Below are 23,662 nucleotides of genomic sequence, written 5' to 3'. Positions count from 1 at the left end.
ATCGTTTGGGCAAAAATAAAAAGGATCCCAAATCAGTTATATAGAAAAGATTCCTTTATTAACTTTTGGTCGAGAATATGTTTGTATATTTTCAGAAAACAACTCCAAGACCATGTGGATTCCTGCAACAGAGAGGAATTGACAGGTCTGCTCCAACCACGAAGACAAGAGGAGAAACAGTCCAGAGATGGAAGACGTTGACAACGCCTTGCCACGCTAGCAGTCAGCAGCTGTGCGACGCAGCAGGTTGCCTAGGACCAAACCAGAGAGGGTCGGACCTGCATTGCCACCATGTGCCCACCATCCAGATATCATTGCTGACATGTACACATAAGGAACTGTTTGACATTGAAATGGGGACTCAGAACTGTTGGACATGGAAATTGGGACTCAAACATTTTTTGTTATTATATGTTTATTTCTAGTCTGCAGAGGCAAGATTTTTTAAAGGAATGAAATGGGGAAAAAAATAGATACAGAGGCAAAGAAGCATTGAACAGACTGTCAAACTACAATGGGAAGGCAGGGGAGGTTGCGGGGGGCGGGGGGCTGTAGGAGATCAACCGAAGGACTTGTATGCATGTATATAAGCATAACCAATGGATAAAAAACACTGGGGGGAGGGGGCAGGTAAAGGCATGTACTGGGGGGAAGGGGAGACCGGAGGAAGGTCAATGGGGAAGGAAAAAAAAAAGGAGACATATGTACTACTATTTGTAATACTTCAAACAATTAAAAATAATAATTAAAAAAAAAAAAAAGAAAAGAAAGTCTTCCAGCGATCGGTATCTCCAGCTAGTCTTCAGCCTCTAATGCCAACCCATAACACTTATGCCTTATTGAATACAATTTCCTCCCACTATTTGGTTGTGCCGAATAAAACTGCAGCAAGCCCTTGAAGAAATAACTTCCCCAGGAGCCATTCTATTATTTGATCTCCAAGGGCAGCAGGAAATTGCAGGAAAACAAAACAAAAGGCATTTAGGTTTACAGAACTATACCACACAACATAATCTAATGACCTGGTTGAAAAAAGAAGTGGCAAATGAGAAACTGTTATAAATAGCTATTTAAATGTATATTCAATGTTTAGCTATACAGATAAATGATATAAAGTTACTTTATGCTATTAAATACATCTTCTTTCTTCCTATTACAGAAATGAGTATCTACTTTCATATAACATATCTCCCTTAGTGCAGACTTTTTGTATAGGCATCTTGAAACATTTATAGCCATATTTATTAATCTTTTAAGCAGAAGTGAAAACAAAAACACTAATAATCAAACAGAACCACACTTATGATGATATATGAAATGCTGAAGAAAAATCACATCCATTAGCTTTGTTACAGAGACCTCATAGTTCAAGTGGCCATAATGTATATATAGCAAAATACACACAGAACTGTCACATACCTCACATTAGCATCAAGTTCGTCCATTACAGGAAATAGGCATGGGTGAGTTGGATTTCAGTACCCACAGGGTCCTATAATGTGGGAATAAATAATAAGTTAGATGATCAGGTAGGAAAATAGCAAGTCGGTGGTAGAGGAAAAAAATGCCAGTCATTGCTTCCTATTTATTAAGGCTTTTGTAGAGTATCAGTAAATATTTAATAAACAATACCACAACAAAAAGCTATTGGCATATTGAGGTATGTCACCACGGAGTGTTGCAAAAGGTTTTCTTATATTTTACTAATCTCCTGGAGATTAAAACATACAGGTACTTCTTTTACTGTTAATCGGTTTATTTGTTATTTTTTGCTCTTCCCAGAAATAGCTCATTTATATGACCTGCATTGGGCCACTAGCTAGTGCAAATAGGCAGCTATGTTGCTATGATTAAAACAGTGCATTGCCTACAAGGGTCAGTCACTTTGCTTTCTATGAAGATTTTCAAGTTTTTCTTAAACCCTTTTCAAGGGTGGGTAATCATGTATCCCTTCAAAAAACTAGTAAACTCCTGAGAACTTCTACCCAGAAAAAAAAAAAAAAAAGTGCACACACATACATACACACTTTCTGGGGAGCCCATGATTCCTTCAGACCCATCCATGAACCCAGGCTAAGAACTCCCCATTGAAGGGGAATTGACTTTCCAACTATCAAACGTTCCTCCAGCATAGACTCTAGGAAGGCCTTGCACCCTTTAACAGATGGACACTCACTGATACTCACTAAATAGGCTCTACACTGACCGTACAATTTTGTTATTCAGAAGAATTCCTGACTCTCAACACATTTGTTCCACAACATGATGCATCAGAGGATGTAGTGGCAGAGCCTGGTCTGTTGCTTCTGGGGTTACCCTCAGCAAGTCCCTTTTTTGTTCGGAGCTTCATCATCCACTTCTCAAAAGCAGAAAGGACTGGAAGAGATGATATCTGGGTTCGCTTCCAGCTCTGACATTCTATAATTCCATCTGCTGGTTTTCTAATCAAATCTAACCAAGATAAAACTGTAAATCTGTTTATCTACGTAACAGAACCATGAAGCTCAGCCTTGGACCTGGGATGCTTTGGTCGGGGTGGACCAAACACACATGGTTGGTAGCCAAGAGGATAGTGGCAGACCACCGGAGCTGAGAAGGATGCCGATCTCATTGGTTTTACAATGTTTGTTCCTCTAAGATTAACAGGGGCTTCTGTGACATTTCTGGGTCTGGGGCAGGTGTGGGATAGGCTCAGCATGCAGGTCTCTGAACCCCGACTCTGACCTCAACCTAAGTAGCTCTGTCCACTTCTCTCTCTTTCACTTTTGAATTTGGAATAATCATTCATTTGAAATACTTAAATACAAAGCCCTAACAAGTGAAGTGATAGGGCTCCATCCCCCTTCCTCCTCCATCTAAAAATTATTCCTGAAGTGATCACATCCATTTCCATGGCCTAAAATACCACCTATTCACTGAAGGCTCCCAAAACAATAGCTCTATTCTTGACCTTTCCCAGACTCATATCGCCTACCAGACATGACAAGTTGGATGACTAAAAAGCATTTCCCGCTGAACTCTTCATTTCCCACTCCCAACACAAAACCCTCCTCCTCCCTAGCGTTCTCCATGTCAGCAAATAGTTCCAGCATTTACCCAGTTATTGAGACCAAGCTACCTCATTTTCTCACCTCCTACAACCAAACTATCAGCAAAATCATTCTATTTTAAAAATTATTCCTTAACCTGTTTATTTCTCATTACATCCAGAACCAGCACGCTGGCCCCAGCAAGCACCCATCTCCCTTCCCTGGAATACCTTCCCACCCTCCTAACTGGTCTCCTGCTTCCTCCACTGTCATCTCTTCTCCCCACAGTAGCCAGAATCATATTTTTTAAATGTAAGTCAGATCATTTCTTGCCTGCATAAAATTCTAGAGGCGTCCCGTCACACTTAGAATAAAAGCCAAACTCATCATGGCCAACCAGACTTGACGTGATCTGGCCCCAGCTCCTCTCCGATCTCAACTTCATCGATGGCCTACCCTCAACTGCCCTCAAGCTCAGGGGTTTTGCTATTTTCCTTGACCATGAAAGTAGGCCCTCAACTCAGGGCTTTTTCACTTACTGTTGCTTCTCCCTAGAATGCTCCCAGGTGGATCACTCCCTCAGGGCCTCAGGGACGCTGCTCAAATGACACTTCCCACGGAATCTCCTTGATAATCTAAGTAAAATGTCAGACCTCATTTTCGGTAAGTCGCTATCCTCTTTATGCATTCTATTGTATCTTACTAGCACATCAGTTATATAATACTCAATTGCCCCTTTATTAGTGATCTGTCTCTCTCTTTAGAATATGTGTCAAGAGTGCATAGTTATATCTTGATCGCTATTATATATATCCTCAGTGTCTAGAAAAATGTCTGATACATTCCCTTCACAGATATTTGTTGAGTCATCTAAGTAGTTAATTCGTTTTGCCAATGAGGAAACTGAGGTTTGAGAATTTGTGACTTTCTCACTGGGAGGTACCGTGTGAATCATCCCAGAGCACAATACTATGATTTTAAAACAAGCGAAAACCATTTCGTATTATTAAGTTACCCTTTTCGAAGTGTTAACAAGTGCCAAACGCTATCCCTTTTCCTCCTCTTCCAACCTCTGAGTTTTCATCTCTATTGTTAGATGAAGAGACTAAAGATCAAAGAGGTTAATTGACTTGCCAAGTCTCACAGCTGGCCGTTGACTAAAGTGGGAATAGAATCCAGGGCTGCAAATTCCAAAACTCAAGGTTTGTCTTGCATAGTTCTTCTCATTATATCACACTTCCTCCCACAAGAGCAAGGGAATCTCCTGATGAAAGTGGACATTTACTGTAATCATTGATTCCTTCTTTCTCAGAAAACAGTGCCCAGATTTTCATTTGCAGAACTACCCCTCCCCTTCCCTAGCTCCAGTCACGAGCATATGACCAGGGCTGGCCAATCAAAACAGTCCATTACCTGGCCACAGTTAATTAGCTCATCAGCTAGACTAGTAAAAGCTACACGTGGGATTTTTGCTAGGAAGAGTCTCTTTCCCCTGATGTTGCTAAACAAGTTATTGGGGATCATCATTGCCACTTTGTGGGGAGAACCTGAGAATGAAGCTAACCCAAAGGAATTCAGAATACAGTGACCTGATGACATAATTTGAGGCTTAAGATTGAGCAGTATCTTAAAACAGTTTTATACTTGAATGAACCAACAAATTCCTTTTTTTTCCTTCTGTAAGCGTTTTACTTGGGTTCCAGCCATTATTTGCAACCAAAAGAATCCTGCATAATATACTAGAAAATCAATATTGTATTTGTATACAGATCAGAAGGGAAAAAAACTGTAACTAAGGAAAACCAGTTAAAAGCTAACTAAAGTTCACCTCACTGGAACTGCATTTGAAAATGTTACAACAGGGGGGAAACCTCATGTAGTCATACTGTGGGAAGCTAATAAAGGAAATCTCAACTAAAATCGGCGTTGAGAAGGCCAACAGCGGGAGCTCTCATGCTTTACCCCAAACAGGAAGATGTACCTACTTCAGTACCCCTGTAAGAGGAAGCTTTTCTTCTTGCTCAGCAACAACCCCAGCCAACGGAAAATGTTACAGCTCAGCCAACGGAAAGGCGTCATTACCTGAACCGACTTGAATCGTCATGAATCATTTAATAACACCAATTAGATCTTCAAATTTGTTCTATTAATTTAGTTTTTAACAATCACAATATATGTGCTGTTATATTTTGCACATCTAAACCCAATGAACCAATTAAAATGATTGCCATTTAGCAAGCCAGTGAAACAGCATGCCTTTGGTCAGAGAGAAAGAAACAGTAACAAAAGAGAAGTTGGTGGCCCTGATTTGATTAATTGCCCACCAGCCACTATTTTCTGCCGTGCTCACCAGAGAGAGATAATTAATCAGAGGCACGATTATAGGAACACCTCTTGTTAGGAAGACTGCATAGAGTGAGAGGGCTTTGCAAGGAACCAGTGCTTTTATTTTGCATTTTTATATTTCTAGCATCTTAACAGAATACCACCTTGTTAATTAAATCAACTGAGAGCATCTCCTATGCTCAGGTACAAGCTGTGTCACTTCTAAAGTTGTCAGTTTGGAATTCAATTAAACCATTGTGTGTGTGTGTGTGTGTGTGTGTGTGTGTGTGTGTGTGTGTGTGTGTTTTAGTGATAGTCATGCTATATCCAACAACCTGGTTTAAGGGACAAGGAGTGATACCCTCCATGTTGGTCCCCTTCATAAAAACAATCCTGGATAATAACTAGAAAAAGAACATGGCAAGTCCTGGGAAAGGGGTTGAGGAGGGAGTCAAACAAACCCTTCTACCATGTCAAATTCAAATGAAGGTCTCAGTAACTTTCAAAAGGCTCAGCAAGCTCAAGCCACGAGAATTATTCAAAGTAAACCTACAGCAACAAAGAACCCTATCAGATTTCTTGGAGCTTCTTCTTCTTGATGAATATATTCAGACTCTGATCTTTCCTTTAAAAAGAAGGAGGAGGAAAAGACTATTTTATGTATGCCACCCTATGCTTATTCCAACCCTTAATTTTCTGGTTTATGCATCTAAAGGGCAAATCCAAAAGGTAAGTGCACCCCATCTTTACCCTTGTCCTTTGATTCAGAATACTCTGAAAGACTTCTGTGGAATAGTCGTTAATGGTTAACAGAAGGTGTGTAGTTGCATCTCTATTATAAGAAGTGTGAGCACAGGACTCACCTATTAAAGTCCGATTTCAGTGTAGTTTGGTACAGTACCAACATCTACCAACTGGAGCTATATCATAACCTCCGTTTTCTTTGCTGCACTTTGTCCTCCCCTCCCCCACTTTTGGATGCATAATATTCATGCCTAACTGTGCATGGATTAACCATGTTTCGTAAATAGAGTATGCCTACATGGGTTACATTTCTACATCAAAGGGCATATTTCAATACCTTTGTTTTGGGCAAGTGTCAGGAATAAGTAAAACATTATTTATCTAAATTGACAAGTTGAGGATGGAAGCCTGGTATGGAGTAGGAGCACTGGATCAGGAGTTAATGGGCCTGGGTTCCCAGCCCAACCCTGCTACTACCTCACTGTTTCTAGTCTTAAGCGAGAGTCGGGGAGGAAAGTCCTTTTCCCTCCAGTAATAGAAGACTAGACGGATAAACAGGAGAAAGACAAACAAGTTTAATAACATGTATACTTCCTGTATGCATGGGAGAGGCCCAGATCCTGAGTAATATACAATTAATTCTCCAAATGGTCCAAGGCACCACCTTAAATAACATTTCCAGCTAAAGACAAAAGAAGATGTTGGCAGTGGGGAACAGTTTGGGGGGGTTACCAAAAATAGCAAGGTAAATAAAGGTAAGGCCCTTATGCAAATGAAGTCCTTTCTTCCTCCACTGGTAAATTTCCAAAGTTTTAGAGTCATCCTTCTGTTCCTGGTACCAAGAGGGAGATACCCTTACAAATGGAGATTTCCCTTCCTATATAATAAAGAGGTAATATGCAAATTGACCATCATGCCCTCACACAAGATGACCACCCCATGTGGTCACAAGATGGCTGGCAGGGGAGGGCAATTGGGGGCAATCAGGCCTGCAGGGGAGGGCAGTTGGGGGCAATCAGGCCTGCAGGGGAGGGCAGTTGGGGGCAATCAGGCCTGCAGGGGAGGGCAGTCGGGGCAATCAGGCTGGCAGGGGAGGGCAGTTGGGGGTGATAGGGCCGGCAGGGGAGCAGTTAGGCATCGATCAGGGTGGCAGGGGAGTGGTTAGGGGGTGATCAGGCTGGCAGGCAGAAGCGGTTAGGGGCAATCAGGCAGGCAGGCAGGAGAGTGGTTGGGAGCCAGCACTCCCGGTTTGTGAGAGGGATGTCCCAAATTATAGAGGGTGCAGGCTGGGCTGAGGAACCCCTCCCCCCCCCCCCCCCAGTGCATGAATTTCGTGCACCGGGCCTCTCGTATAAACATAAATGTCTTTTACAAAGGGTAACTTCTACTCAGTTTTCAGAGCTTTTCCTTTGTTTGCTGCTTCTTAAAAATAGTCAACCTAGAATAACAATTATGCCAGTGTGGCAAACTCTGCTCCCTTTCACAAGTCTGGTCACCAATCTGGGTCTCAATTTCCCCAACTGTAAAATGGACTTGGCTAGAGGGTGTTGGGCAGGGTGAGCAAAGGAAGAAATTTCAATTACAGCTTTGCAGAAGTTAAAGGAAATTTCAAAGAGGTAAGTTTCTCATCATTGGAGGCATTTAGGCAGCATGTGGGTATGTAAGGGTGTCTATGTAAATGAGAACTGTGAATTTGGTGACTGCTAGGGTTTCTTCCAATGCTAAAATTGTAGGACTGTGATAGTCCATGTTATTTCTTTTATATCCCCAGGGGAAAAACCCCCAAAGTGTTTTGAATCATTTTCCAATTTAAAAATGGATACATGCTCAATTCACTTACACTGTCTCCAACAGACATGATCACAGACATTTCTGAACAGGTGAGTCAAAAATAACAGCAATGTTATGTGTACTCAGTAAGGCCAGATATTTGATAAGCGTTCAGATGCTTCTTGTAAGCCTCATTACCTCATTGCCCTAACCCACCAATGACCATATGCACAAAAATACACAATCTCACCAGGATCAAACACACAAGCATCCCCAATAGTCTACATTCCATGGTGATCATGATTTCCTTGTAAACTTCACCGTAAAAAACAACTCTTAGATCATCTGAAAAATTACAACTGTGCAAATTCTCACTAACTAGTACATTCCCCTCCTTGTCTATTTACTTGGACTTTGTTTCCTGGAAAGTAATTGGCAATTGTAGGATGCTATCTCAATAATTTATTTATTTTTTTTAGTTCTGTGAAAAACGACATAAATGGAGTCATTTCAAAATGGGGTAGGAGCTACCATTCCAGAGGAACTGCCTATATGTCTTGCTCCTTGAACCTTTGGATTGAACAATAAGGGGTTCTATGAAAAGTAACTTCACAGGATGACCTGATCATAAATTCTTAACTAGGCTGGTCATGATGAGTAGTCACACCCCAGGCATATAACTTCTTTATTTAAAAGGTTTATCTTTGCCTTAAACAAGTCCTGCCCAGTGTTTCTGTGCCTCTAGGTAAGCACACCTTCAAAATGTCTCTTTTCAGACCCCTCAGAAGAGAAACCACCCCCAAGGAAGCATAGAATCTTAACTATCCAGTAATCCAATTCCAGTTTTATTTCCTCTCACTTTCATGTACTCTTTTTTATGTGCCCTCCTTAATTCCAAGGGCATAAAAGGAGCCGCAAACTGTCATTCTAAAAAGAATTTTTCTCAATCTGCTGACATCTTGCTTCCAGGCATAGCCTCCGTTCAACGTACATAAATTTTTATAAAAATTATCTATAGCTTTGGACATGTTTACATCCATTTTATTTCCATAAGTGAAAATCCAAACAGATGCCAATTCAGTTATACTTATGGGACCAGGTTGATATGTACAATTAGGATACAAAGTGGCTTTTAACTTTTTTTCAAAATAACTAAGAAAAAGAGAAGTTTCAGGAGGTATTTATTTATATATTTGCCTTTTCTGATCACTTGGTTAATATCTTACTCTGAATTTCGCTATAGGTTCTATGTAGAGACACAGTACATGATCAGTATCTGTCCAGTGACAGACATGAGGTGGTATGAAAATTCTACTTGATAATTAGAGAAGGAATTGGCCTTGTCATTGTGTCCTCAAAGGGGAGATGAGTGTCTCAAGAGTGTGACCCAAAGTAGATCCTCCAACAACAGAGCTGTCCAATTATTGACCTGTCACAAGGGCACCTCAGTGGAAGGCTCAAACAGAAGCTGGAAAACCCTCAGTCAGTCACATTTGAGAGGAGGAAGCAAGACTTGGAGGATTCCAATTTCTGATGAAACCCAGGAGTGCAATGAGAGCAGAACTAAGTAAGCAGCTCTTTATTGTAGAGCAGAGGTCCTCAAGTGTGAGCAAGCACAAGAATCCCCCCTGGCTTGTTAAACACAATGGCTGGGTCCCACCCCAAGTTTCTGATTTGGTAGGTTCAGAGGGTGAATGTGCATCTCTAACATGTTCCCAGGTATTGCTGATGCTGCTGGTCGGGGGACCACTCTTGAAGGTAAAATGTCAATTTCCCAAGGGTGGCTCTCCTGTCACTGAAGAAAGCAGTTATTAGGCAGTAGGTGGATGAAACATGAAGTACGATTGGATCTTATCGTGGAAAATGTATTCCCTTTTCATTTTCTATTTTAATCAGTTATTTACAATGAAGAAAAGGACTCACATAACTGTGAGCTTATCTTGGAATCAGTCCTAGAATCCTTCCTGATATCCACTAATCTCCCTTTGATAAAAAAGAGCAAGTCTCGCCCTAGCTGGTTTGGCTCAGTGTATAGAGTGTTGGCCTGTAGACTGAAGGGTCCCGGGTTTGATTCTGATCAAGGGCACATGCCCGGGTTGTGGGCTCAATCCCAGTAGGGGGTGTGCAGGAGGCAGCCGATCAATGATTCTTTCTCATTGCTGATGTTTCTATCTCTCTCTCCCTCTCCCTCTCTGAAATCCATAAAAAAAAAAGTATTAAAAAAATAAAGACTAGGTCTCATGCTCATAGTGTTTTGTGAGAAACACTATTGTCTAACTGGGGTCTCCCCAAGAAGCAGATCTTGGGGTGAGGATTGAATAAATGTTCATAGTTTATCTGGCGGAAGGGAATGAAAGGGATATATATGATCAAGTCACTGAAGCTTAATTCCACGCAGAAGCTCTGAGAAACCATGTAAAACATATGCCTCAGAATTATCCTGGACAAGTAAGGAGTGAACTGAGAATATACTGATATTCCCACACCCATCATTTATTGGTTAAGGGCTGTCTGTCCACAGCAGGACACAGATTCCCAGGCACCCCCAGCTAATTGTACTTGTGAACAAAGCTGATTCCAGCAGAATGAGGGTAGTCCTCCAAAAATTGTCAGCATTGGAAGTGAGGATGCTACACACAAATGGTGAGGGGATCTGCAGGAAAATGGGAGGAACAGTGACAGTATGGGCTCCAACTATTTAGCTAAAATCTGAGACTGTTTTTTGGTGTGTGTTGCATTTGTTTGTACAATTAATCTTCTATTTCTTGTAGTGGGTACTGGTTTTCACTTCCATTTTTGTTTCTTTGTAAAATAAAATTTATTTAAGGAAAACTCACTGATCTGAAGAAAAGTGCTATGCAGATAATGCTCTTAATGGCATGAGACGGTGGCACGAATCACAAAGGAAGTGCTGAAATGATTGAAGCTTCGGAAACATTGGCATTGTGGTTAAGGCAGACGTTGACACACTTTTTTCTGCAAAGGGCCATTTAGCAAATATTTTAAGCTTTTCAGAGCATGAGGTCAGTATCAGAACTATTCCAAAGTGCTGTTGCAGTGCGCAAACAGCCACAGACTCTACTCGAATGAGCATGGCTGTTTTCCAGTAAAATGTATTTATGGACACCGAATTTGAATCTCATATAGCTTTTACTTGTTACGAAATATTCTTCTTCTTTTGATTTCTTTTTAACAATTAAAATATGTAAAAACTTAGCTTGCTGGTCATAGAAAATCAGGTATCTGCTCAGAAAATTTGCCAGCCCCTGATTCCAAGCACAGCCTTGGAATCAGTCCTAGGTCTATCAATGATCAGTATATCCTTGGACAAATTATTTACTTTTCATGGCCTCAGTGGCCTCATCTATATAACGGGATAAGCATAATTCTAACTTCACAAGGTTATTGCAAAAAATCAATGAGAGTGAATACTTATAAAGCAGGTGCCCAGTGAGTTCACAATACAATGTTGGCCAGCTATTGAAACAAGGTGGTCTCCAGCTCGGCAGTGCCCCAGCCATCGGAGGCTGGATGTTTCCCACTCTGCTTCTCCACAAAGGCAGCTATGCACCTGGGGGTTGATCTCTCCTGCTCTGGGATGGGTTACAGAAGTTATTCCTCTTCTCTATAGAAGAGGCCTCTGAGAGCTGAGCCTGAGAATGAACGAACAGTTTTGTCACCACTGATTTTAGAGGCCTGGAATTGGGGACAGGTCAAACCAAAATTTGCATTCCATCTAAATTGTCTTAAAAGTTTTGAACCCTACAGAATTCGGTTACAAACAGCAGTGGTACTCAAACATTAGAATACCTAAAAGTCACCTGCAAAACTGCAGATTTTCTGAATCAGCAGGTTCAGGAATCTGCATTTTAACAAATAAATGTCCTAGGATTCTGGTACAAATGATTCATGGAGAGTAGTTTGGGAAACACCGCAAGAATGGGGAGCAATCCACCCAGGTGGACACATCCTTCTGAAATCCTCTTTAATAGTTTTCCATATGTTTAAGTGCTTCATTGGCTGGAAGACCTGGATTACAGAATTTGCTATGCATACCAAGGGAAAAATCTCTGCCAGCATTTTACCTCTTCTGGCCTCACTCTTTTCTATTTCTTCTGTGCCTCCTGGATTAGAAAACGTTTATACAGAATTCTATGCTTCAGATTATCATGTGCTGATTAGCATATCCAATTAAGCATCCCTGTGCACTCTTGCAGGCCATGAGCTATTTACAGTGTAAATGGAAATTCTTGAGCAGATTCTGCATCTTCGCTGGATTAATAAAATGTTGACCCCAAAAGGCTACTGCCCACAATCTCAATCTCCTGACAGTTCCCAAACAAACCTTTTAGGAACAGGAGAAAACTATACCCACAGATTTCAAAGGGGCCTATTTAACACACAAGAGAAGAATCCTGGGGAGGAAGCAGGAGAGGAATAGTGACACATTTCTATAACTGATATCTGTTGGACACATGCTAAGTACCAAACTTTTCACATATGCTACCTCATGTCATCTTCACATCACGCTATGAAGGAGTACTGCAATTGTCCCCACTTCACAAATGAAGAAACTGAGGCATAGGGAGGAGACATCGTCCAAGGCTATGCCAGGAAGTGGCTTCAGAGTCCAGACTTTTAAGCACTAAGTTATCCTGTAAAGCAAGCATGTCAAACTCGGGGCCCACGGGCCGCATGTGGCCCACAATAAGTATTTTTGCGACCCAGATAATATAATGGTATATAAGAAACATTTTAATAAAAATTACGTAACTTAATTTTTACAATATCCTGTTATACATAATTATTAAGAACGAACTACAACGTTCACTAATGACTGATTACTATAATCATGTTGCATTCATTTCGCTTACGCACCTTATGCGCCTTACGCGCAGGCACACCAATTCTCTCCACTAATACTAGCAATGAATATTTTAGCAGTTGACGCCACATCATTAGTCTTGTACTGACTTGTTTGGGGTGTGCAACAGGAAATATTTCACCTTCAGAGAATGAGAAAAATAGGTTTATTTGCATTACGCTTATTAATTTGTGCAGTTATTCAGTGTCTGGTAAGTTAATGTTCAAGAACAAATAATTTTTATTAAAATGTTCTATTATTTTATGTTAACGATTACTCGTTTATTTCAGCCCTTTGTTATTCAGCATGTCTCTATAGAAATAAACCTACGTTTCTATGCAGAATTAAGCTTTTGGTTTTATTTGCAGACCACATAAACTTGTTTATTTGGCCTGTGTTAGCCTTTGAGTTTGACCTGCTTGCTGTAAAGGATCCAGAGCTCAACAGTCTCCTATTTCAACATTTCTAGTGCAATTGTATTAACTAGATATTCCGATAGCTCCTCAAAACCTACAGAATGTCTTCTGGAACTTGAAAGAGAGTACTTTTTTTTTTTTATTTTATTTTACACCAAGGCCCAATTTGCTCTTAGCACCATGTGACTCTGGGTTCCTCATTTTGCTTCCATAAATCACAGGTCTCCAGCTGCTCAATGTGGTTAAGATATCCAGCCCACCTGTCTTACAGATCTGCTCCTCCTCGTGAAGTTCAGATAAGATAACATATGTGAAAGTCCTGTGAACTTATAAAATGTTATCTCAAATGGTAATTTCCCAGCCTGTCATTTCCATAAATTACTTTTAAATGTTGAAATGGAAGAGAGATAATATTAGTTTTGTAAAATTATCTATGTCAGAGATTTTTGAAGATGGTGGCACAGGTAAATGCTTGTACTACCACCTTCCACAGCCACATGAAATTACAACTAAAATATAGAACAACCATTATCAGAACTGCTGGAAAACTGGCTGAATGGAAGTCCTACAACTAGAGAAGTAAAGAAGAAAACACACTGAGACTGGCAGGAGGTGTGGAGGTGCAGAATGGGCTGGGCTGGCACCCACGTGGGCCACTTTCTTAATCGGGAGGGAGATCATCTCTGTGGAGGCTGCCTGTCAAGAGCAAGAGGTCCCAGCCCCACATCAGACCCCAAGCCCAGGGTCCCAGAGCTGGGAAAAGAAGTCCCTAAAGGGCAGTAAGAACTACAGGCTGTAGAAACCAGTGCAGATTGGGGCTCCGTGACACAGAGGCTGCTAGAAACCCAGCCATTCCCCTTAAAAGGCTGGCACCACCAACTTAACTTACAGGGTCCCACTTCCTCTGAGCTCCAGCACCAGGGCAAGGTTCTGGGGAACACAGACACATACGAGGAAAAACTGGATTGTCTGGCATTGGGGCAGGAACTCGAGGGTCACTTTCTCCCAGATGGAGGTGCTCACAGGGATCCTCATTCCTATGCTGGGACCTCCCCCAGGGGTCACAGGGCTGACTGGCAACCATTTCTGTTTGCTCTGCCCTGGTGATTTCCTAAGACCCCGCCTCCTCTGGGACAACTTTCAGCATACCAACCTTCGCATTATGGAGGTGCCAGAAGAAGAGAGAAAGCAAGATATTGAAAACTTATTTGAAGAAATGATGACAGAAAACTTTCCCTACCTGGTGAAAGAAATAGACTTACAAGTCCAAGAAGCACAGAGAACCCCAAACAAGAGGAACCCAAAGAGGACAACACCAAGACACATCATAATTAGAATGCGAAGGGCTATGGACAAAGAGAGAATCTTAAAAGCAGCAAGAGAAAAACAGTTAGTTACCTACAAGGGAGCACCCATACAATAGTCAGCTGATTTCTCAACAGAAACTATGCAGGCCAGACAGGAGTGGCAAGAAATATTCAAAGTGATGGATAGCAAGGACCTACAACCAAGATTGTACCCAGCAAAACTATCATTTAGAATTGAAGGTCAGATAAAGAGCTTCACAGACAAGAAAAAGCTAAAGGAGTTCATCACCACCAAACCAGGATTATATGAAATGTTGAAGGGTATTCTTTAAGAAGAGGAAGAAGAAGAAAAAGAAAAAGATAAAAAATGTGAACAACAAAATGGCAACAAATACATACTTATCAACAATTGAATGTAAAAATCAAAATAAATAAGAAATCTAATGAACAGAATAAACTGGTGAATAAAATAGAATCAGAGGCATGGAAATGGAACAGACTGACAATTCTCAGAGGGAATGGGGGTGAGGGGTGGATAAACCCCTCAGAGGGGTGAGGGGGTGAGATAAACAAACATCTTATATGCATATATACATTACCTATAGGCACAGACAATAGGGGGGTGAAAGCCTGGGGCAGGGCAGGAACTGGGTAGAAGGGGGAAATGGGATGAGGGACATCTGTAATAACCTCAACAATAAAGATTTTAAAAAAATACTCTAAATTTCATTTATATGAGGTATCTAGAATAGTCAAATTTATAGATACAGAAAGTAAAATGGTGGTTGCCAGGAGTTGTGGAGAATGGGAAATTAGAAATTGTTAGTTCACAAAAGTTCTGGAGATTGGTTGTACCACAATGTGAATATATTTAACACAACTAAACTGTACATTTATAAATGGTTAAGATGTGTTATGTGTATTTTACCACAATTTTAAAAAAATTTAGAGCATTTTCAGACTGAAAAGACAAAAAAGACAAAAATACAACAATAATATATGTCACTCTGGAATTAAAATAATAATGAGATACCACTACATGCCTACTAGAATGGTAAAAACCCAGAACACTGATAACATCAAATGCTATGGAGGATGTGGAGCAACAGAAACTCGTTCTTTGCTGGTGAGAATGCTAAATTTTGCTGCCACTTTGGAAGACAGTTTGGCAGTTTCTTGCAAACCTAAACATACTCATGCCATAGAATACAGCAATTGTGCTCCTTGGTATTTACTCAAATAAATTCAAAATAATGGACACACAAAACACTCTACATGGATGTCTATAGCAGCTGTTGAATGAACTCAAAAGCTATCTGGAGGCTTTGGCTAGAAATTCATGATAGATTTATTCAAGGGTCTTAAGGTTTGCAAACCAGAAACACAACTAGCCCAGAAGTGTTTTAAAGAAGAGTAAAAAGTATGATCTTGAGAATAGTAAGTTCTGCATTCTTAGCCCTAGGATTGGTCCAGGACAGTTGTCAGTCAGATGTCAGGCAGTTTTGATGTTTATGTCTGGTGATCTGGAGGATGGGCATCAGGAGGATGGGTTGGCAAAACTTGGAAGCAGCCAAGATGTCCTTCAGTGGGCTAATGGATAAACTATATAGTACAATCAGACAATAGACTATTATTCCACACTAAAATGAATGGGTCATTAAGCCATGAAGAGACATGGAAAAAACTTAAATGCATATTACCAACTGAATAAAAAGGCCCTCTGAAAAGGCTACTAACTGTAGGATACCCACCATATGACATCTGGAAAAGGCAAAACCATGGAGACAGTAAAAAGATCAGTGAGTTCCAGGGGTTAGAAAAGAGGGACTGATAAATAGGGGGAGAAAAGAGGTTCTCTAGGGCAGAAACTATTCTGTATGATACTGTAGTGATGGTACATATCATTATATGTTTGTCAAAATGCATAGGACAACACCAAGAGTGAATTCTAATGTAGGTTGTGCGCTTTTTAAAAAATCCCCACCTGAAGAGTGAGGATATTTTTCCCAATGATTTTTTAGACAGAGTGGAAGAGGGAGAAAAAGAGAGAAAGAGAGAGAAGAGTAAAAGAGAAATATCAGTGTGACGGAGACACAATGACTGGTTGCCTTCTGCCTACATGCTGAATGGGGGGGAAGGGATCAGACCTGCAACCAAGGTATGTGTCCTTGACCTGAGACTCAAACCTGCAACCTTCTGGGGCTCAGTCCTGTGAGAATAAACAAGTCATCTTTTCTGTCAAAGAACAGTTTAGACAGCCGCCATTTTGGACCGCGTGACTTGGCAGCCGCCATGTTGGCCGCATGGCTTGCAGCTCCCCTGGGGGCTGCCATCTTGAAACAGCAAAGGCCAACCCCTCTCTTTGAATTAGCCAATCGCGAAAGACTGTGCGCCTGAACTCCAATCAAGAGCAAAGGACAGGTCACGTGCGTAAGGGATTATAAATCCAAGCAGACTGCCTGCTCGGTGTGCACGCGCTTCTAGACCATGTGTGTGCACCCTTCTACATAGAAGTAAATATGTTTGCCTTGTTGCCTGGCTCCCGAGTGTTTTGTATTCTACCAGAACCCCTGACTTGGGGGGCTCACCTTATTTCTAACAGTCCTATGCTCCAACCACTGAGCCAGGCAGGCCATGACAAGTTGTGGACTTTGAGTGATATTAACATGTGAATGTAGGTTCATCAATTGTAAGAAATGTACCACTCCAGCCCTAGCCGGTTTGGCTCAGTGGATAGAGCATTGGCCTTCAGACCAAAGGGTCCCGGGTTTGATTCCGGTCAAGGGCATGTACCTTGGTTGCAGGCTTCTCCCCCGATGAGGCCCTGGGCAGGGGTTGTGTAGGAAGCAATCAATTGATGTTTTTCTCTCACATCGATGTTTCTCTCTGTCTTTCCCTCTCTCTTCCACTCTCTCTAAAAATCAATGAAAAAATATCCTCTGGTGAGGATTAACAAAAAATATTAAAAATCCTTCCTTTGTTGGTAGGAAGGGAGACTTTGCACGTGTTGGCGAAAGAGTTGTACGGGAACTCTACTCTCTGGTAAATTTTACTGTTAACCTAAATTTCCCTTCTGTAAAAAATAAAATCTATTTAAATTTTTTTTAAACAAGAAGGAGGATTGGTTGAGTTTTAAATTTGGATTTAAAGGAAACCTTTTCAGATTAAAATTTTTAAAATTTAATTAGTTACACATAAATGTCTGATTTGTGTTTCTGTGGGGTTTCTTTATGGTGCTAATATTGATTTGAAAGAGGAAGAAATACGGAGCAACTACATAGGAAACAAAAACTGGATAGACAGATAACATACAGGGGGCTAGTCAGAATTTATCTGGCAGTAGATAAGATATTAAAGGACCTTTTTATTTGGATTATCCTGTGATTAATGAGGGATTTTATCTTTCAGATTGAGGTAGCAGTGGGGGGTGGGTAGAGGTAGAGAGAATGGAAAGATCTAAGATCAGAATTAATCCAAAGTAGAAAAAGCAAAGGTTTTTCTGAAATTCAAAATGAGAGGCAAAGCTTAGATGCTGACTGAGAGATGTCAACTAGTCCTTAGCATTTATTGTTCTTTTAATCTTGCTCTATCCATTGCTTCTCGTAAATCCAAATGCTCAGTTATCTTAAAAATAAAATCTCTTTTATTTAAAAACTAGAGGCCCAGTGCATGAAATTCGTGCACGGGGGGGGGGGGGGGGGGGGGGGGAGGAAGGTGTCCCCTCAGCCCAGCCTGCACCCTCTCCAATCTGGGACCACTGGCTCCTAATCGCTCACCTGCCTTCCTGCCTGCCTGGTCACCCCTGACTGCTCCCCCTCCCCCGCCAGCCTGATCGCCCCTCACTGCCTCTGCGTCCTAGCCTGATTGCCCCAACTGCCACCCCCACTACCAGCCTGGTTGCCCCCAACTGTCCCCCCACCCCCGCTGGCCTGGTCGCCCCATGTAGCCTGCTTGTTCAGTCATTTGGTCGTCCCTCACTAACCCTCCTGCTGGCCTGGTCGTAGGCAGCCATCTTGTGAGGGCATGAGGGTCAATTTGCATACTACCTCTTTATTATATAGGATAAGCTCAGGTTGTGAGCTTCACTTACTTAGGTCTTAACCATGTGATCCTGGACCAGCAGCATTAGCTTCACCTGGGAACCTGTTAGAAATCCAGTTCTCAGACCCTAGCCCACAAGCACTGAATCAGAAACTCTGGAGGTGGGGACCAAGCAGTGTGTGTTTTAACAGGTCCTGTAGTTTATTCTGATGCTCACCAAAGTTTGAGAACCATTGTCATAACCAAACTCAGAGGCTTGCAAAACCAAGGCTCTACTCACTGGCAGCCACCAGACCTATGGATTTGTTGATATAGTGTCTTAGAGGCAACAGTCATACTTCTTAGAGCTTGCCTTTGATTTTCAAGCTTAATAGTCATTGGTAAGGAGTCATTCTTACCCATCAATAAGCCTACTTGATGGCCATTTACATCCCTCTTTCGCCTTTGCCAAAGGTACTCCACTTCCTACTGCCTCTACAGTATGAAAACAGCATGCACAATGAAAGAATGAAAGGACAGGCCAAGAACAATGCAGAGGGAAGGATTTGATAAAAAATGACAACTTTAATTTCAGTGATGGAAGAGACATCTAAGGTTTAGATGATGGTGAGGACTTCATAGAAAAAGGACCATCTTGTTCACTGTTTGCTCCTTTTCGCCATCCTTCCCTTCCCCTGAGCCCCTCTCCCCTAATTTACCCAACCCCGACCCCAGGGCTCTCACCTTGGAGCTATTTATGAACAATCTGAATAACAGAGGGAAGAACAACAAAAGGGCGAAAGCACGTTATTTCAACTGAACACAATTGCCAACCTCACAGTTTTTAGCCTTTCTAGTTGCAGACATGATTCTACAATTGAATGAGATGATGTTTTAGATCATTACCTCCTGTTAATATCAAGATCCCATTTGTGGAAGGCAGTTGCATGTGGGGGTTCCGAATATAGATTCTGGAGCCGGATGACCTACCAACCAACCTCAGCTCCATCACATCCCAGTTGAGAGAACAGAACATATGAGAGTCTACCTCTGTAAGATTGTTGCCTCGTCTCTAAAATGGGGAGAATCAAAGCATCTCTCATGGAATTCTTAATGAAGATTAAGTAAGATCATCCATGGAAAGCATTTAGAACCATGCCTGGCACATATCAAGGGCTGGGTTAATGTGAGCAATTATGATTATTATTATATTGTCTCTGAAATGCTTGTCAGCCTTCAGCAACATCTTGAGCGTTTCCAGGCATAGCAACAAGGCAGTGAGAAACCAGGAGGCATAAAGGTAAATGTGTGAGGGTGGCCAAATTGGAAGGTGGTGAAAAAGCTGCTAGCAACACAGCAATTCATCCGTTTATTAAAATACATTACGGTATTTCTGTACAAGGCCACAAGACTTGTGTTTGAATTACAACTGGATTCAACAGGAGTTGAGGCGGGGTGACTGTCCCCCAAGGAAACATTTGGTAATGTCTGTAGACATTTTTAGTTGTCCCAACTGGCGCTTACTACTGGCATCTAATGGGTGCCAGAGACACTGCTAAACATCCTACGATGCACGGGACAGTCCCTCACAGCAAAATAATTATGTAGCCCAAAATGTCAAGACTACAGAGGTTTGAGAAGCCCTGAATTATAACGTTGGTTGACATTATCTTAATAAGACTTGACACATTTTTTTCAATTTTCAAAAGGCAATGGCATGGAAGATTCTGCACTGGATGGGAGGTGAGAATGGGTGACATCTAAGATTCCTTCAACTCTAAGGCTTGATATATGTAGTTGACCCTCAACCACAAACTTAAGTCAATAGGGCATCTTCACACTTTTCCCCTTTGCCTCCTTCCTTTCCCTAGAGACAAACTGAACATTTTTAAAAGGTGGTAAGATATTAGAAGGTAACCCTACGGCTTTATGGAAAATGTTTCTTGCTAAACACAAAGACCATCAATGACAATCAGAGAATTCTGAAGCTGGAAGAAACCTTAGAAATGATCTAGCAACTAGGTTTTAGTGGAAATCTTTCATCATATTTCACAAAGAAATAAACTGAGATTTAGAAAAGCCAAGAGACTTGACCTAGGACAGTGGTCGGCAAACTGCGGCTCGCGAGCCACATGCGGCTTGCGAGCCACGGTTTGCCGCTCTGTTGACTGATGAGTTTGCCGACCACTGACCTAGGACATAATGTTACAACTATCAGAAGGTCCAGATTCTTCCCAAATATTTATTTAACTTCTTAGTCAGACAGTGATAATATCAGGGATCTCCTATTTGTGCATTTGCTTTGCATTTCTTTCCCGACGATCAAAATCTATACATATTCCCGATGATCACAATCTATTTCCTATTTCCAGAAATCCCAGAATATGGGTTTCACCTGATGAGGTGGTGGCAGCACAAGTTAAAAAAGAAGGAGAAGGAGAAGGAGAAGGAGAAGGAGAAGGAGAAGGAGAAGGAGAAGGAGAAGGAGAAGGAGAAGGAGAAGGAGAAGGAGAAGGAGAAGGAGAAGGAGAAGGAGAAGGAGAAGGAGAAGGATTCAAGAGTACTGAGGGAAAAAGAATAAAACCTGCCTATCAAACTGTGGCCATGACTGATGAAGGAAGAGGAGAACTAAAAAGGTGACCAGTTCCCAGGGAAGGGACGCAGAGGATGCTGGTGGTTCAATAGCACATGGGAAAATCAGGAGGTGATTTGGGGTAGCAGGTCGCGTAGGTTGGGTTTCAAGTGCTGTTTAGGGGGAAAGAAGCTGAGGGGATGAACAGTGTCAGGGAGTTCCAGCAGAACTTGAGTGGGAGAAAACACACTGAATTTGTTGGCTATGGGGCAGTTGTGGTCCCCAGAAGGACCGGCTTCAGGAGTAAAATCCAGATAACTCAGAGGTAGCAAAAGCACCAGTGTCCTCAGCTCCTGCTGGCTCTGATGTGCTGCAGTGAAATGATAACCTGCTCAGCTGTATAATAACATTTATAATAAAGCTGTTTCCCATGGGGGGAAATGATGCAAACACAAGCGGGAATTAATTTAGGATCAGGGTGCATGGGAAAAATAAAGATAAGATTAAAAGATGGCTTGAGGATGCTGCCAGCCTCTTTGCTTTTCACTAATTTCCCCCCACACTCATCACTTCCTAGAACTCAGGGACTCCACGAGACTCATGGCCTGTCCTGAGTTTTTCCTTGAGTGGCACCCCATCCATCACCAGTGTCCTTTTCCTTCAGCACCTGTGTTCACAGCAGCACACAGCAACTTGTCCCCCATCACTGCTGCCCAAGTTCCACACAGGGGGCCAGGCAAACACCCCCACCGCCAGTCACCCACAGCTTTCTGACCTGGGGAGTCACCCCAGCAATGTCAAGACGAGGAGGGCAAACTTGCCTCAGTGTCTTTCCATCAAAAGCCACCTTTGGTTGATGCCAAATCGGTTACCCTAAGAAATTTTTATTCATTGTAATGGACTAAATGAAAAACCAAGCCAACATTTTTTTTTCCTTAACATTGAAGTCTATCGTAAGACCAGCCGGTGTCCGTGACTGCCCCACCTCTGCCAGGGGCCACCACTTCCAGAGGCAGCCAACAGCAGCAAGCTGGGGGCAAATGCATCTGAAATTGGGCTTGGATTCTGTGAAAGACAACCGCAGTGACGGCGAACGCTCCATGCAGCACAGCGTGCCCACACACTCGCGGCCACTCTCCCACACAGCCAGGTAGGCACCCGGGACGTGCGTCTCCTGTCACATACACACTCACACAGTTAGAGTGCGCGCTCTCCTTCCACCTCCAGGACCATCCATAGCCCACATGTATCTGGTTACACACACGTTATAGATGCACAGCCTATGTTCTCTCTCTCCCGCTCCGTTTCTCTCTCCCTCTCTTTCATTCACACACACACACCCTTACACACAGCCTCCCAGAGTCAGTGAGCACACAAGCCGTTTCACTAGTACTTACGTACACAAGTGCTTAGCTCCGACCCTACGGCGGTCCCACGCTGGAGACGCGTCCTGCACAAGCAGCCAGCCCACCTACAACCTGAGCCGCGGCGCAGCCCATCCCTGCGGCAAAGCCCGGGCTCTGGAGTCCAGAGCCCCCCAGCCTCTCACCGGGTCCTGCCACCCCGCCCCCGCCGCGTCCCCACCGGCACACGCGGGCTCCGGGCTCCTAACCCCCGCGCACCAGCCGCACCTACCCGCTGCCTGCGGCGACGGAGCAAGGCGCCAGGGCAGACTGGAGCGGCCACCCCCAGCCGCCGAGCCGAGCTTCTGCCGCCGCTGCTGCCGCCGCGCTCCCCGCCGCTGCCTGCGCCTCCCGCCGCCCCCTCGGGTGCCGGCTCCAGCCCCCACGCGGGGAGGCCGCCGGGCTGCAGGCGCGGCCCCGGGCTGCGGGCGGCAGGACCCCACTCACGCTCACCTGGGCGCACCGTGCATCGTCTTCTTCCCGGGCCGGTCGAGCCTGGTCTCTTGGACTCAACAGCCCCCAGCCCAGGCGGTCCCCGCAGTCGCCCCCACCGGGCGTGGGAACGGCGGGGGCGCGGCCCAGCACACAGGGAGTGGGCGCGGACGCGGGCGGGAAGGACCTCACCCCTCGGGGCTGGCCAGCCCGCGCCTTCCTGGAACGATAGCTGTCCTGGGCTCGCTGCCGGCTCCTGGGTGACCTTGGGCAAGTCAGTTAACATCTCTGAGTGCCCATTTCCTCCGCTGTAAGGTAAATATGAAAGGCGAAAGCGCGTGCGGTGCCCGTGCCTGGAGAAATCCTGCCCCTCAACAGCTTACTTCCTTACGCCTGACTGCCGGGCCGGGTCAGTTTGGGAGCTGGGTTCAGAGTGAGGTCCATTGTCCCTTAGATACAAGGCTCCCAAGTTTAACAGAGGCAATGTTTTGTTATCCGGAAGTCTCCATAAATGATCTCGCCAATATTTCTTAATCCCCTATTTGCTTTCTGGATCTGGAGGTAGCGTTTCTCCCAGCTCTGTCCACCTGTGACCTTGAGCACGTGATTAGACCCGAGCCAAGCCTCAGTGCTCCTGTCTGTAAAATGGGACCATGAGCTGGCAGTTGTGTTGAGACCTACCAAAGCTCCTGCCCGGGTGTTACCCAGTGCTTGTCATGTCTGTGAGGAACTGTGGCAGAATGCAAAACGTTTTTCCTCGACACATCTGATGAAGGTCTT

General features: G+C 43.2%; 1 protein-coding gene across 3 annotated transcripts in view; it reads right to left on the bottom strand.

The window, feature by feature from the left end:
• The window catches only part of HTR4 (5-hydroxytryptamine receptor 4), a 147,815-nt gene extending 124,694 nt beyond the window's left edge, over positions 1-23,121 (bottom strand). The window contains exons 1-2 of one of the 3 annotated variants that reach the window (XM_080674016.1): positions 22,904-23,121; positions 1,420-1,492 (exon numbers count right to left, since the gene is read on the bottom strand). In XM_080674016.1, coding sequence (XP_080530142.1) covers positions 1,420-1,445 — 26 coding nt within the window. In that variant the 5' untranslated portion in view covers positions 1,446-1,492; positions 22,904-23,121. Of the gene's footprint in view, positions 1-1,419; positions 1,493-22,682; positions 22,812-22,903 lie in introns of those variants that run through there. The other 2 variants (XM_080674018.1, XM_080674017.1) reach the window with 2 other exon arrangements.
• Positions 23,122-23,662: the final 541 nt, after the last annotated feature.

The sequence above is a fragment of the Plecotus auritus genome (genome assembly GCF_963455305.1).
Source record: "Plecotus auritus genome assembly, chromosome: 6".
Classification (NCBI taxonomy): domain Eukaryota; kingdom Metazoa; phylum Chordata; class Mammalia; order Chiroptera; family Vespertilionidae; genus Plecotus; species Plecotus auritus.
The sequence above is the reverse complement of the archived record's forward strand: the minus strand, read 5'-3'. Positions and strand labels throughout refer to the sequence as shown.